General features: G+C 49.2%; 1 protein-coding gene across 1 annotated transcript in view; it reads right to left on the bottom strand.

Annotated features, from left to right (window-relative positions):
• The window catches only part of LOC115086231 (acid-sensing ion channel 1C-like), a 461,666-nt gene that overhangs the window by 244,110 nt on the left and 203,434 nt on the right, over positions 1 to 14,122 (bottom strand). Inside the window, exon 3 of the mRNA XM_029592693.1 lies at positions 7,351 to 7,478. Within this exon, the coding sequence (XP_029448553.1) occupies positions 7,351 to 7,478 (128 nt within the window). The remainder of the gene's footprint in view (positions 1 to 7,350; positions 7,479 to 14,122) is intronic.

The following is a 14,122-nucleotide window of genomic DNA, read 5'->3' as shown; positions in this document are numbered from 1 at the left end:
TGACCAAAGTCCTCTTCATCTCTTCCTGCCCTCTCTCTCCCCCCTCCTTTCCCTTAGGTTGTGCTCTATTTCTCCCATCCAGGCTCCTCTCCATCTTCCAGCCCTCTCTCTCTCTCAGGTTCCTCAGTTTATTGGGGCACAGTACTATGGTAGCCCAGAAGGACAGTGACATAGTGACAGTGTGCTCCCTGTCCCCTCAACCTCTCTTCCCCATTATGCAGGCTTCCTTTCTAATCAGGACGCGTCAGGGAGGAGCCTAAATAAAAAAAAACCAAAAAAAACAATTTGGTCCCTATGCTTATTTCTCCCTCTTACAAACCCTACTCCCTCCCTTCATAGAGACCTCTTCTCCATAACCTCCCCCACCCCATAGACCTCCTGCCCCTCACCCCTCCTCTCACTCTTATGAAGGGGGTTAGGTCCTATGCCTGACTGTGCTGGCAGCAGCAAGAGCGACAGGTGTAGCCTAGCGCATGGTCTGATCTCAGACTCTGTCTCCTGTATGGAAGCCAGAAGGGATCAAGGCCACTGCAGTTGCTGGGAGTGGAGTCCCATCTTGGTTCAGGTTCTGACCTATGCCCTTTCACAGCTTGCTGTTGCTGCTGCCATGAGATATAGCAGAGTTGCTTACCTGTAACAGGTGTTCTCAACAGGACAGCAGGATGGTAGTCCTCACATATGGGTGACATCACAGGATGGAGCCCAATCACGGAAAACTTCTGTCAAAATTTCCAGAACTTTGACTGGCACCTACTGGGCATGCCCAGCATAGCACCAACCCTGAATCCAGCAGGGGTTCCCCTTCAGTCTCGTCTTATAGTAAAAGTACATGAGAAAACGAAAATAAGAAAACGTAGCAAACCGAACACCGCAGGGAGGTGGGCGGGTTTCGTGACAACTAACATCCTGCTGTCCTGTGAGAAGCAACTCTGCTTTCTCACAGGACAAGCAGGATGGTAGTCCTCACATATGGGTGAGTACCGAGCTGAGGATGCCTGAGCAATGTACCAAATGCACCCAAAGACGTGCAACAGGCACAACAACTGGGGTGGAATTTGGTAGAGGGCATCCTGAACCCAAACAGGTTGGAGGAAGGATGTTGGTACTTCAGTTCGCAAACAAGTTGCGTAGCACAGACTGGTCGAAGATGGAATCTTGTCTGCCAGCCTTGTCTAAGCAATAATGGGCTGCGAAGGTGTGGAGAGAACTCCAGGTCGCAGCCTTACAGATTTCAGCAAGCGGCACCGAGCATAGGTGCGCTACTGATGTTGCCATGGCCCTGATAGAGTGTGCTTTGACACGGTCTTGAAGCGGAATGCCTGCCTGTTGGTAACAAAAGGAAATACAGTCTGCTAACCAGGAGGAGAGAGTCTGCTTACCCACAGATTTGCCCAATTTGATGGGATCAAAGGAAACAAACAATTGAGTGGATTTTCTGTGAGCAGCTGTATGGTCTAGATAGAAAGCTAGAGCTCGTTTACAATCAAGGGTATGCAGAGCCCGATCTCCTGGATTTGAATGGGGCCTGGGAAAGAAGGTGGGTAGTATAATGGATTGATTGATATGAAACTTCGATACTACCTTAGGCAGAAACTTAGGGTGAGTGCGGAGCACTACCCTATCATGCAGAAGTTTAGTGTAAGGCGGGTAGCTGACTAAGGCTGTAACTCAGTAACTCTGCGAGCGGATGTGATCGCCAAAAGAAAAATCACTTTCCAGTTGAAATAACGGAGATCACAGGATTGGAGAAACTGCCGTTTGAGCCGCCCCAAAACCAAATTGAGGTCCCAAGAAGGGGCCGGAGGGTGCAGTGGAGGTTTAAGGTGAAGCAAGCCCCTCAAAAAGTGTGTTACAAGGGGTTGTACTGAAATGGGTAATCCCCAATACCTTTATGGAAGGTGGCTACCACACTGACATGTACCCTGATAGAAGACGTTTTGAGGCCTGACTCTGACAGGTGCCAGAGATAGTCTAGAAACTTCGGTGTGGAACAAGTGAAGGGATCGATGGAATGGAAGTACACCATACCGTAAACCTGTTCCACTTGTAACGATAAGACTGCCTAGTGGAAGGCTTTCGTGGAGCGATTAGGACACGGGGAACCGGCTTAGAAAGGTTAGCAGTTGAAGTATTAACCTTTCAACATCCAGGTGGTCAGAGACAGGGCCTGGAGGTTGAGGTGACAAAGGCAGCCGTCGTTCTGAGTGATCAGAAGCGGGTCCTTCCCCAGAGGAATGTGCCGGTGTACAGACAGGTCGTGGAGAATTGGAAACCAGACCTGGTGTGGCCAATGAGGGGCTATGAGAATCATTAGCTCCTTGTCCTTTCGTAACTTCACGAGAGTCTTTGAAATGAGTGGAAGTGGAGGGTACGCATAAAGGAGACCGCTGGCCCACGAGAGGGAGAAAGTGTCTCTTAAGGTGTTGGCTGCGAGTGAGGGAGCAGAAGTTCCTTACTTTGCGGTTGTGTATCGAGTCCGCTACAGTGGGGTTGAGGGACCACTCGTGCGGTTGAAAAGTGCGACTCAGCTTGTCTGCCAACACATTGTCCACTCCTGGCAAGTAGGTGGCCCTGAGGTACATCGAGTGGGAAAGGGCTTCCGCCCATATCTGTGCAGCTTCCTGACACAGGATGTAGGAGCCCGTTACCCCTTGCTTGTTGATGTACCACATGGCCACCTGGTTGTCTGTTTGAATCAGGATAATCTGGTTGGAAAGGTGATCCTGAAAAGCCCTGAGAGCATATCTGACTGCACGAAGTTCCAGGAAATTTATTTGGTGTTTGGCTTCCTCTGGAGACCAAAAGCCCTGAGTTTGCAAGTTTGCAACATGTGCACCCCAGCCAAGGTTGGGGGCATCTGTTGTCAAGGTTATTTGAGGTTCTGGAACCTGAAACAGCAGGCCTTACACCAGATTGATTTGGATTATCCACCAAGCTAGCAACAATCAGAGCTGTTTGGTGATGTGGTGATGGTGGAGGACATTGGCTGAGAAGACTGAGTCCACTGCAATCTTAGAGTCCACTGCATTACCCTCATGGCAAGGCGAGCCATGGGAGTGACATGCACTGTGGAGGCCATATGACCCAGCAATATGAGAAAATGACGTGCAGTCGAGTGGTTTCGAGACTGTATTCGATGGGCCAGAGAAGCGAGAGTGAGAGCTCGATCCTGAGGTAGAAAGGCTTTCGCTTTCAGAGTGTCCAAGTGTGCCCCTATGAAAGATAGGGTTTGAGAGGGAACTAGCCTGGATTTTGGATAGTTTATGAGAAACCCAAAGGAGGCCAGGGTATGCAAAGTGAGACGTAGGGACATCAGAGTAGTTTCCTGAGTGGGAGCCCTGATCAACCAATTTTCGAGATATGGGTAGACGTGGACACTTTGACTCTTGAGATAATCAGCTACCACTACAATGCACTTGGTGAAGACTCGTGGGGCAGATGCTAGGCCGAATGGTAACACTCGATATTGGAAGTGTTTTGGGCCTACTAGGAATCGCAGGAATTTGCGACATGACGGAGTAATTAAAATGTGCATGTAAGCGTCCTGTAGGTCTAGAGAGCAGAGCCAGTCTTCCCATTGAAGAAGGGGAAGTAAAGAACCCAAGGTCACCATCTTGAACTTTTCTCTTTGTAGGTATTTGTTTAGGGTGTGAAGATCCAGTATTGGGCGCACCCCACCTGACTTTTTTGGGATCAGGAAATACCTGGAATAGAACCTCTGCTCCTGTTGGGAGAGGGGCACCAGTTCTATTGCATGTGATTGGAGGAGGAGGGAGACCTCCTGCTCCAGAAATGGTGAGTGGTCGGACTTTCCCCACGTCAGCTGAGGTGGGGAAAACGGTGGAACCGAGAAAAAGTTGAGATGGTAACCTTGAGTTACTATCGCCAGTACTCACTGGTCTTTGGTGACTGTGTGCCACACGGTGGAGAAGTGGCACAATCGGCCCCCGACAGGTATAGTTGGAAGTGGAGGCTGGGTACTGCTCTCTAGGAAGGAGTCAAAAGCCAGATGCTAGACCTGGTTGAGGGGCTGGCTGTGACTTTTGTACTCTAGGTTGCCTGGATTGGCCTTTTTTATAAGGCTTAGAAGGCCGACCCCTGGAAGCCGGGGGATAGTATCTCCTCTACCGGTAGACTTGTCTTTTGGAATCTCTCCTAAATGGTCTTTTGGAGGAGGGATCGGAAGGCAGCAAGGAGAGCTGGTGCAGTCTCTTGGTGGTCCTTGAGCTGCGCCACTGCTTCCTGAATCTTTTCCCCGAAAAGATTATCCCCTGTACAGGGTAAGTCAGCTAATCTGTCCTGTACCTCTGGTCTGAGGTCAGAAGACTTTAGCCAGGCCCATCCTCTCACACTGATACCGGCCGCCGACACCCTGGAGGCAGTGTCGAAAATGTCATACGCTGCTCACACTTCATGTTTGCCAGCATCTAAGCCCTTTTGTGCTAGGGCATGAAGTTGGTCTTGGAACTGCAAAGGTAAGGCTTCAGCAAAGTCCTGGATTTTTGTAAACAAGGCCCTGTTGTATTGGGTCATGTACAATTGGTAGGACGCAATGCGAGAGATGAGCATTGATCCATGGAACACTCGTCTTCCAAATGCATCCACGAATTTTTGTTCCTTTCCTGGGGGAATGGAAGAGTGAGGTTTGGAGCAACGGGCCCTCTTCTGGGTTGACTCCACAACCACTGAGTGATGATCCACTTGAGTTCTTTGAAAGCCAGGGGCTGACTGAACTAGATAAGTGGCATTTGCTTTTCGGTTAACAGGTGCCACAGAGCCAAGGCGCTCCCAGTTTCTCTTTAAAAGGTCCAGAAGGATGTCATGAACAGGGGTGGACATTATTTCCTTTGGAGCATCAAGAAATTGTAGAAGTTCCAACATCTGATGTCTAGAGTCCTCTTCAGTCTGAAGCTGGAATGGGACCGTTTCAGACATCTCCTTTACAAAATTAATAAAGGACAGGTCCTCTGGAGGAGAACGCTTCCTTTCGTCAGGAGGAGAGGGCTGTGAAGGCAGATCATCAGAATCCTGGGACGAATCATCAGTCCAGGGATCATAAGGATCATCACCCGCTCCCAAATGTTCTTCAGAAGGAAGTAACGGAGTTATTCCTGAAGGCCCTGGCCTAGGCATTGATGGCCCTGAAGGAGGAACCAAAGGCATCGCTGGAGGTACCGAGGGCCTCGCTGGCGGTATCGATGGTATCAAGGGAGGCATCAAAGGCATCGATGGAGGCGCTGATGGTATCGGTGACATCGATGGCAGTGTCGGTGGCGGCACGCCTGATTTTGGAATGAAGAGCGGTGTTTCTTTTTCTTCCTTTGATAACAATGGAATTGGTGAGGAAGAAATCGAGTCCATCGGTTCCCTCGGATCCACTGGTGGAAAGGCACAGACTAACTTCTCCATTCTAGCCAATAGCGGTGCAAGCGCCTTGGGTATCGGATCAGTGACTGGAGGAGGAACCGGCACTGGCATCGATGGAGGCTGGAAGCCTTGGAGTGCTTTGCCGATGGCCTCTTGAATCATCCAATCCAATTCTTCACGGAAACCTGGGGCATGGATACCCGGTTCCGGAGTAGGAGGCAGCACTGGCGTAGCCGGAGGGTCCACTGGTGAAGGTGGAATCGCGGATCCCGGCACCTGTCCAGGTGGGGAACGCCTCGGTGACCCAGAGACAGAAGAGGACAAGGCCTTTTCTGTACGGGGCTTCTTTGTCGGTGGCTCAGACAACGTCGATGCCGAGGACTTACCCGTATCCTTGGCCTGAGCTTTACGATGACAGTGTCGATGTTTTTCTCGATGTTCCCCTTGGTGCTTTTCCTGAGGAGGAACAGAGAGGGTCGACATCTGTGGAGTCGTTGAGGCCGGGCAGATAGCAGCGGTTTCCCGGTGCTGGTGCAACGTGGACAGCCCTGGTTCAGACGACGTCGAAGCTATCGATGGAGTCTGTGTTTTTGGCCGAAAGAGAAGCCCCATCTTATCAAGCCGAGCCTTGCGACCCTTTGGTGTCATTTGGGCACATTTGGTGCAAGTAAGGACATCATGGCCGGACCCCAAGCACATCACACAGACCGTGTGAGGGTCAGTGATGGACATTGTTCGAGTGCAGTCGGGACACGGACGGAAACCCGACGCCATGGCCTTGACAAAATTTAGGTGTGGTGTGGTCGATGGCCGGTAGGCCACGAGGTGAAAACTCAATGGAAATCGAACACAAACGGGTAAAAAACTTACCGTTTGACAGCGGAGTAAAGATATCGATAAGGGGACCCCTGTGGGGTAGAAATTTTTTAACAAAGTTCCGTGAGGAAAAATTCCTGTCAGGAATCTCTGAAGAGCTTCTTAACCCACATGGCTACTGCTGTGCGGAAAAAAGAAGACTGAAGGGGGACCCCTGCTGGATGCAGGGTTGGTGCTATGCTGGGCATGCCCAGTAGGTGCCAGTCAAAGTTCTAGAAACTTTGACAAAAGTATTCCGTGATTGGGCTCCATCCTGATGATGTCACCCATATGTGAGGACTACCATCCTGCTTGTCCTGTGAGAAAGACCTGGTACTGACCTTTCTTTACAATGAAATGTCTCCATTCAGTAGTGTGGAGGAAAGCAAGAGAGTTGCTCTGGGAACAGGATGATGATTTCTGGAGAGGGAATGCGAGCATCTGCTGCTGTGGAGGCTGGGGGTATGCAGACTACCCAAGCTTATGTTGGATGGCATAATGGCCCTGCTGGCCCCCATCCAAATAGCGACCACTAGGCCACCTTACAGAGGAAGAACAGCCACATAGGCTGGGAGCACATGCTTACTAAACTTCCATGCTGCCGTCACGCCACTGTTCTCACAGCCAGGCAACGATTAGTGTGGGATGGGTAAGCTGCTACACTAACAATTTCTGAAAAGTGGCAAGATCCAACGGGATGGACGATGTTATGGATATCCTCTTTCTTACAGACTTCCACTGGGCACCCATGGCTTCCTGCTGTTAGGGACAGGATATCAGGTGAGGTGGGCCTTTGGTCTGACTCAATGCAGCAGGTCACACTCTTTCTGTCTGTCTGTCTGTCTCTAAGTACAGAGACCTTTCTGCTATGGCTCGTTTCTCATGATGAATTGCCACTTGGCTAAGGCCACAGAAACATAGGCCCAGAAGTTCCCCCTCCCCCCATGAATATTCATTAGTCCTGCTCACATTCCAGCCTGTCTCTAATGGCCCCCAGCCTGGCAGTTTCTTCCTCCACAGCATCTCTGACCTGACAGGTTGGGGAAGAACTGCAGCCTTTACCTCAGAAAGCCTTGGTGGGGCCAGAGCTAATAAGGAGGGGCACTGGATGGATCAGGTTTTGGATACCTGCTGCTGCTGGCAGGACACGAAGGTCTGAAATCCAGGAGCCACGCCGAACCCTAGCTGGTCGATAAAGGGAGGCTCATCCTTGCTGTGAATCTGAACTTTAATCCCAGCTTCGAAGGACGTCTCATCTAAGAGCACAGGCGGAGGAGAGGGAAAGGGAGGGATGGGAGGTGCAGAGGTGGAAAAGACAGGTTACTAGAAAAAAAAAAGCAAACTGCAGAAAAGACAGGCATCACACAGCAAGATCCACAAAGAGCAGCAGGGCCTACTCAAGTTGACAACACAGAAGACACTTCAGGGTTACAGGTTTGGCTCTATTTTTGCTGCACTTCTCCAAATCCTCCCTAATTCATGTGGTCGGCTCGGCTACCTTGTTTGCTCCCTAAATATTGCTTGGGGGAGTTGTCTGTATATATTCTGGTGGTAAAAAAGGGCAGAGTCTGCACTGGATGAATCTTAGCACAATGGATTTTGGCTCTAGGTGTTCTGGGATGTGAGATTCCTGGTGATGCTGTTGTGTTTGTTGTAACTTATACGAGAGTGCATGGGAGGTGCAGACTTGATCTGGAAACAGACATAAATAAACCTGGGCATTCCTAGGGGATCTAGAGGTGCAGGCAGGATCCAGGCATGCAGGACAGCACGAAAGAGTCAAGCAGGGCCAATGGGGGTGCGGTTTTGCTAGCAGGCGTCCTCGGGACTCATAGAAAGAGAGACAGATTTTATACTGGAATAATGGTTTGGGCCTTGGAGTTTATCATTTTGCGAACGATTCCATTTTTAGTGTCTTAGCAGCACACACGAAGCCAACAGGGTCCCTGACCCTAAGGGCTGCCCTGGGCTTGGATGTGAACCAGCCCCAGCCACTCGGAGCTTTCCACCATCTATCACTCCAAGTATTGGGTCTCCAATAAGGTTACATCAGATGAAGGGACCTGGGGGGAAGCAGCAGGCCTATCCCATCAGTCTTCCAAGAGTATCCTGGGGCTCATCCCTTCACTTTTATCTGGGTGGAGGCAGGGGTAGAGGGGGGTGTGTGTGTGTGGGGGGGGCGAAGGCTATGGCCACTCAAGAAACATTCTCTGAGTCCCATTGATTCTTCCCCCATCTCAAGGTGAAGACTCTCTTTCACAGTCTGTGAAGCTAAAGATGTTTCCTGTACAGGGAAGAAAATTTGGAATCCCTACCTTTCCCTCCCCAGGCCTAGGCTTCTGCCTCTGAAACTCTGCTTTTTATTTGCAGGAGCTCTTTTCTCAGTCTTTGTAAAGGAAAATTGGTTCTTCCCTGCTAATTTTCATTCCTGTAGTACCACAGACTCCTGGGTTATGCCTTCCTTCCAGCAGATGGAGACAGAGAAAGTTTTACTGTCACTGCTACTTAATCACATGCGCCACCTGCAGTTCCTCAAAATTTATCTATATCCAAGCCAAACACACCAAAATGGAAAAAACATCTCAACTTTTAAAGTTACAAAATCATGAATATATGAAAATGCTCTCTGCTATAAAAAATTGAATGAGTGGACAAATCTCCCCTCAATAGACTGGACAGGTTCTAGACTGATCTGTGGTACTACAGGAACAAAAATTAGCAGGTAAGAACCAATTTTCCTTTCCTTGTTCGTACCCGGATCAGTCCAGACTCCTGGGATGTACCAAAGCTCCCTAGACAGGGTGGGACCTAGAAAGTCCCACTCGGACACTTTCGCCAAAAGATGGGGAGCCCATAATTGCCCACATCGAGACAATAGTGTCTAGCAAAAGTATGCAGTGACTTACAAGTCGCTGCTCTGCAAATCTCTTGGGGAGAAACTAGCTGAGCTTCCGCCCATGAGGCCACCTGAGAATGTATAGAATGAGTACGTAACCCCTCCGGAACTGGTCGGCCTTGTAGAATGTAGATGGAACCAATAGCCTCCTTAAGCCAACGAGCAATGGTAGCCTTAGAAGCTTGAAAACCCCTCTTTGGGCCACTCCACAGAACAAAGAGGTGATCTTACCTCCTCTTCCCCTTCTCCCCCCACTTCTACCCCCCCCCCCCCCCCCCATTAAGCCCACTTCGGGCTATTTATTTGGTTAATCTATCTTCGCATTTGGTTGATCTATCTTCTTAACTCTACTTAGGTCCGCTAGACCCTTTACTCCCTCTAATTCTCCCTCCTTGTTCCTTTATCCCCTTGTTAATTGTAACTGTATAAATCTATTTCACAGCTTTTGTTTATCCCCGTTGATCTGAAAACTGATGTGGCATGCATATGAATGTCGGTATAGAAAAGTTATTAATTAATGAATTAATTAAAGTCGTTTGTTACCTTGAGGTAAAGTAACAAAGCTCTTCAGACATCTAACAACCTGAGTTCCCTCGCATGAGGAGTAGACACATCCAGCCGGGGAAAGGCTGGAAGCTCCATAGTCTAATTCACGTAAAACGCGGAGACCACTTTTGGTAAGAAGGAAGGTAAGGTTCTCAAAGAGACTCCTGACTGTGAAATCTGAAGGATTGGATCACGACATGACAGCACCTGCAATTCAGAAATCCTCCTAGTGGAACATATGGCCACCAGAAAAACCACCTTAAGAGTCAAGTCCTTCCAAGTCCCTTTTTGAAGTGGTTCAAAAGAAGCCTCACTTAAACCCCTCAGGACAAGATTAAGATTCCAGGACGGACAAATTAGTCAAAGTGGGGAATGCAAATTCTTCGCCCCTCAAAGGAAGTGAAGGATGTCCTGATGTGCAGAAATAGATGAACCATCAATCTTACCAAGAAGGCAACCTAGAGTCGCTACTTGCACTTTAAGTGAGCTAAGAGACAAGCCTTTGGGGAATCCATCCTGCAGAAAGGATAAAATGGCAGAGACTGATGACCTGAGAGGACGAACTTCGTTGGCGGTACACCAGAACTCGAAAACAGGAAACATTAGTACACTTTCCCCTGGCTTGCAAACAATGTAGTAATAACCGCCTCTGGATAACCCCTATATCTTAACTGTCGCCTCACAAAAGCCAGGCCACTAGACAAAGGTAAGCAGTCTGGTCAGAAAATATGGGTCCCTCCAGATGACCAAATCGAATCGGTCCATCTACAGCCAAATTGATCAGATTCACGAACCACTTCAGCATCACCAAGACCACTTCTCCCTGATGCTTTTCTATGCGACGCAATACCTTTCACATGAGAGGACAAGGAGGAAAGAGAGTAGCACTCTTCTCGAACAAGGAAGTACCAGCGCACCAACCTCCTTGGCCCCTTGCTCTCACCTCCAACTGAAAAACCAAGGCACTTTGGCATTCCGACGAGATGCCACTAGATCTACATGGGGAGGACCCCACCATTCGCAAATGAGCTGCATCGCTGACTCCGACAACTCCCACTTGCTCGGATCTAATACCATCTGACTCAAGAAATCTACTTGAACATTTTCGACTGCGGCAATGTGGGATGCTTCTATGCGCTCCAGGTGTTGTCCCACCCAATGAATAAATTCCTGTGGCTCCCGAGCTACTCCCTGACCTCTGGTTCCATCCTGACTATTGATATAAGCCACTGTTGTCGTATTGTCGGGGAGAATCCTCACCGACCGGCCTCTCATCAACAGAAGAAATTCCTGCAAGGCTAAGCAGACCGCCCTGGTCTCTAGTCAATTGATAGACCACACAGACTCTTTCCTGGGCCAGCCACCCTGAGCTGATTGATGCTGACAAACTGCTCCCCAACCAGAGAGACTGGCATCAGTAGTAACTACCACCCAATCCGGGACTTCTAGGTCCACACCCCGGACCAAATTGGAAGTTAGAAGTCACCAGGAAAGGCTGTCCCGTGTGATGCCCTCGAGTGGCAACGGAAGCTGAAAATCCTCTGAGACCAGGCTCCACCGAAACAAAAGCGCCCTCTGCAATGGTCTCATGTGAGCGAAGGCCTACGGCACTAACTCCAGTGTCAAGGCCACAGAGCCCAGAAATTGCAAATAATTCCAAACCTTGGGCACCTGTAACTGCAACAAATGCCAAATCTGCCTCTGAAGTTTCAGAATTCGTTCCTCTGAGAGGTACACCTTGCCAACTAGAGTTTCGAACCAAGCCCCCAGATACTCCAGGGACTGCATCGGTGACTGGAGACTCTTTGCTACATTCACCACCCAACTGAACGACTGTAGTAGTTAGAAACCCTTTGAACCGCCTGGCGATAAAGGGCTTCCGACTTCACCCTGATAAGCCAGTCATCCAGATATGGATGCACCAAAATCTCCTCCATCCGGAGTGCAGCCACCACCACCATAACCATCACCTCGGTGAAGGTGTGTGGCGCCATGGCTTACCCGAAAGGAAGGGCCTGAAACTGAAAATGCTGTCCGAGAATCATGAATCACAATGAGGTGAGGCTTGATGAATGGGGATGTGCTGATAAGCCTCCGTCAAATCCAGGGATGCCAGAAACTCCCCTTTGCAAACTGCCGCCACCACAGACCTGAGGGTTTCCATTCTGAAATGTGGGACTTTGAGTACAGCATTCACCTTCTTCAGATCTAAAATTGGGTGAAAGTCTCCTCCTCCTTTGGGACCACAAAATAAATGGAATACCATCTCCTGAGAAGCTCTTCGTGGGGAACTGGAACCATCGCCCCCAGGAGATGCAGACGGTTTAACATATTTCAAACTGCTATACATTTGTCTAATGAACTGCATGGGAGATTAGGAACAAATCGCGGACAGGATGAGTAAATTCTAAAACATAACCGTCCCATACCACACTGAGAACCCAATGATCCTGGGTGATACTGGCCCACTCCTCGTAAAACATCGCCAGGTGACCTCCTATAGTGGGAATAATGGAGTGGACCAGCCTCGCCTCACTGCGAGGATTTAATACCAGAATTACCCCCTCCGGGAGCACTTCGGAAGGGCCTTCGAGCCCCCGCGAAAGAATTGACCCTGATAAGAGGACTGCCTTTGGGGCTTGGAAATAGGTCTTGATGGCTGTGACCTCCTATCAAGCCAAAAATGCGAACATGTCTGAAAAAAACGCTTGCCCTTACGCTTATCCTCCAGTAACCTGAGGACTTTATTGTCCCCAAGAGATTGCATCAATTGTTCAAGGTTCTCACCAAATAGAAGACAATCTTTAAATGGTAGTGAGCCTAACTATGCCTTGGAGGAAACGTCCACCGCCAATTTTGTAGCCAGAGCAATCTTCTGGCAGAAATCGCAGACGCCATAATGCCAGACAAGGTAAGAACCAAATCATACAGAGTACAGCAAATGTTGCTTACCTGTAACAGGTGTTCTCACAGGACAGCAGGATGTTAGTCCTCACATATGGGTGACATCACAGGAACACTTTTGTCAAAGTTTCTAGAACTTTGACTGGCCCCTACTGGGCATGCCCAGCATGGCACCAACCCTGCAGCCAGCAGGGGTCCCTCCTGAGTTTGGTTACAAAGCTACAGGCTGTGCCAAAAAATAAAATAAGAAAACGAACCCAACACCGCAGAGTGGCGGGCGGGTTTCGTGAGGACTAACATCCTGCTGTCCTGTGAGAACACCTGTTACAGGTAAGCAACATTTGCTTTCTCACAGGACAAGCAGGATGGTAGTCCTCACATATGGGTGAATACTGAGCTGAGGATGTCCGGACATACATCAAATGCATCCCAAGATGTGCAACAGGCATAACAATTGGGGTGGAATTTTGGAGAGGGCATCCTGAACACCACCGGGCAGGCGGAAGGGTGTTGGTACGTCACGTCGAAAATAAGTTACACAAGACAGACTGGCCGACGATGGAATCTTGTCTTCCGGCTTTGTCTAAGCAATAGTGGGCTGTAAAAGTATGGAGAGAACTCCAAGTGACAGCCCTGCAAATGTCAGGAAGCGGCACCGATCGTAGGTGTGCTACTGAAGTCGCCATGGCCCTTACAGAGTGTGCTTTAACACGGTCTTGAAGTGGAATGCCCGCTTGCTGATAGCAAAAGGATATGCAATCCGCTAGTCAGGAGGAGAGAGTCTGCTTACCCACTGGCTGCCCCAATTTGTTAGGATGGAAAGAGATAAATAATTGAGTGCTCTTTCTGTGAGCAGCTGTACAGTCCAGGTAGAATGCTAGAGCCTGTTTGCAGTCAAGGGTATGCAGAGCCTGCTCTCCTGGATTGGAATGGGGCCTGGGTAAAAAAGGTAGGTAGTATAATGGATTGATTGAGATGAAACTCTGATACTACCTTAGGCAAAAACTTAGGGTGAGTGCAAAGTACTGCCCAGTCCTGCAGAAATTTAGTGTAAGGCAGATAGGTAACTAGGGTCTGTAGTTCACTAACTCTACGAGCCGAAGTGATTGCCAAAAGGAAAATCACTTTCCATGTGAGATAGCGAAGTTCATAGGATTGGAGAGGCTCAAATGGTGGTTTCATGAGCCGATCCAAAACCAGGTTGAGGTCCCAAGAAGGGGCCGGAGAACGCAGTGGAGGCTTAAGGTGAAGCAAGCCTTTCAGAAATCGTGTGACAAGGGGTTGTACTGAGCTAGGGACACAGCCGATACCTTTATGGAAGGCAGCTACCGCACTGACATGCATTCCGATGGAGGAAGTTTTAAGACCTGACTCTGAGAAGTGCCAGAGGTAGTCTAGAAACTGCGGGATTGGACAGGTAAAGTGATCAAGGGCCTGAGAAAAGCACCATGACGTGAACCTGTTCCATTTGTAAGAATATGATTTTCTCGTGGAAGGCTTTCATAAAGCAATCAAGACATGGGAGACTGATTCAGAAAGGTTAAGCGGCTGAAG

The sequence above is a fragment of the Rhinatrema bivittatum genome, chromosome 2 (assembly GCF_901001135.1).
Source record: "Rhinatrema bivittatum chromosome 2, aRhiBiv1.1, whole genome shotgun sequence".
Taxonomy (NCBI): Eukaryota; Metazoa; Chordata; class Amphibia; order Gymnophiona; family Rhinatrematidae; genus Rhinatrema; species Rhinatrema bivittatum.
This window is presented reverse-complemented; position numbering and strand designations above follow the sequence as displayed.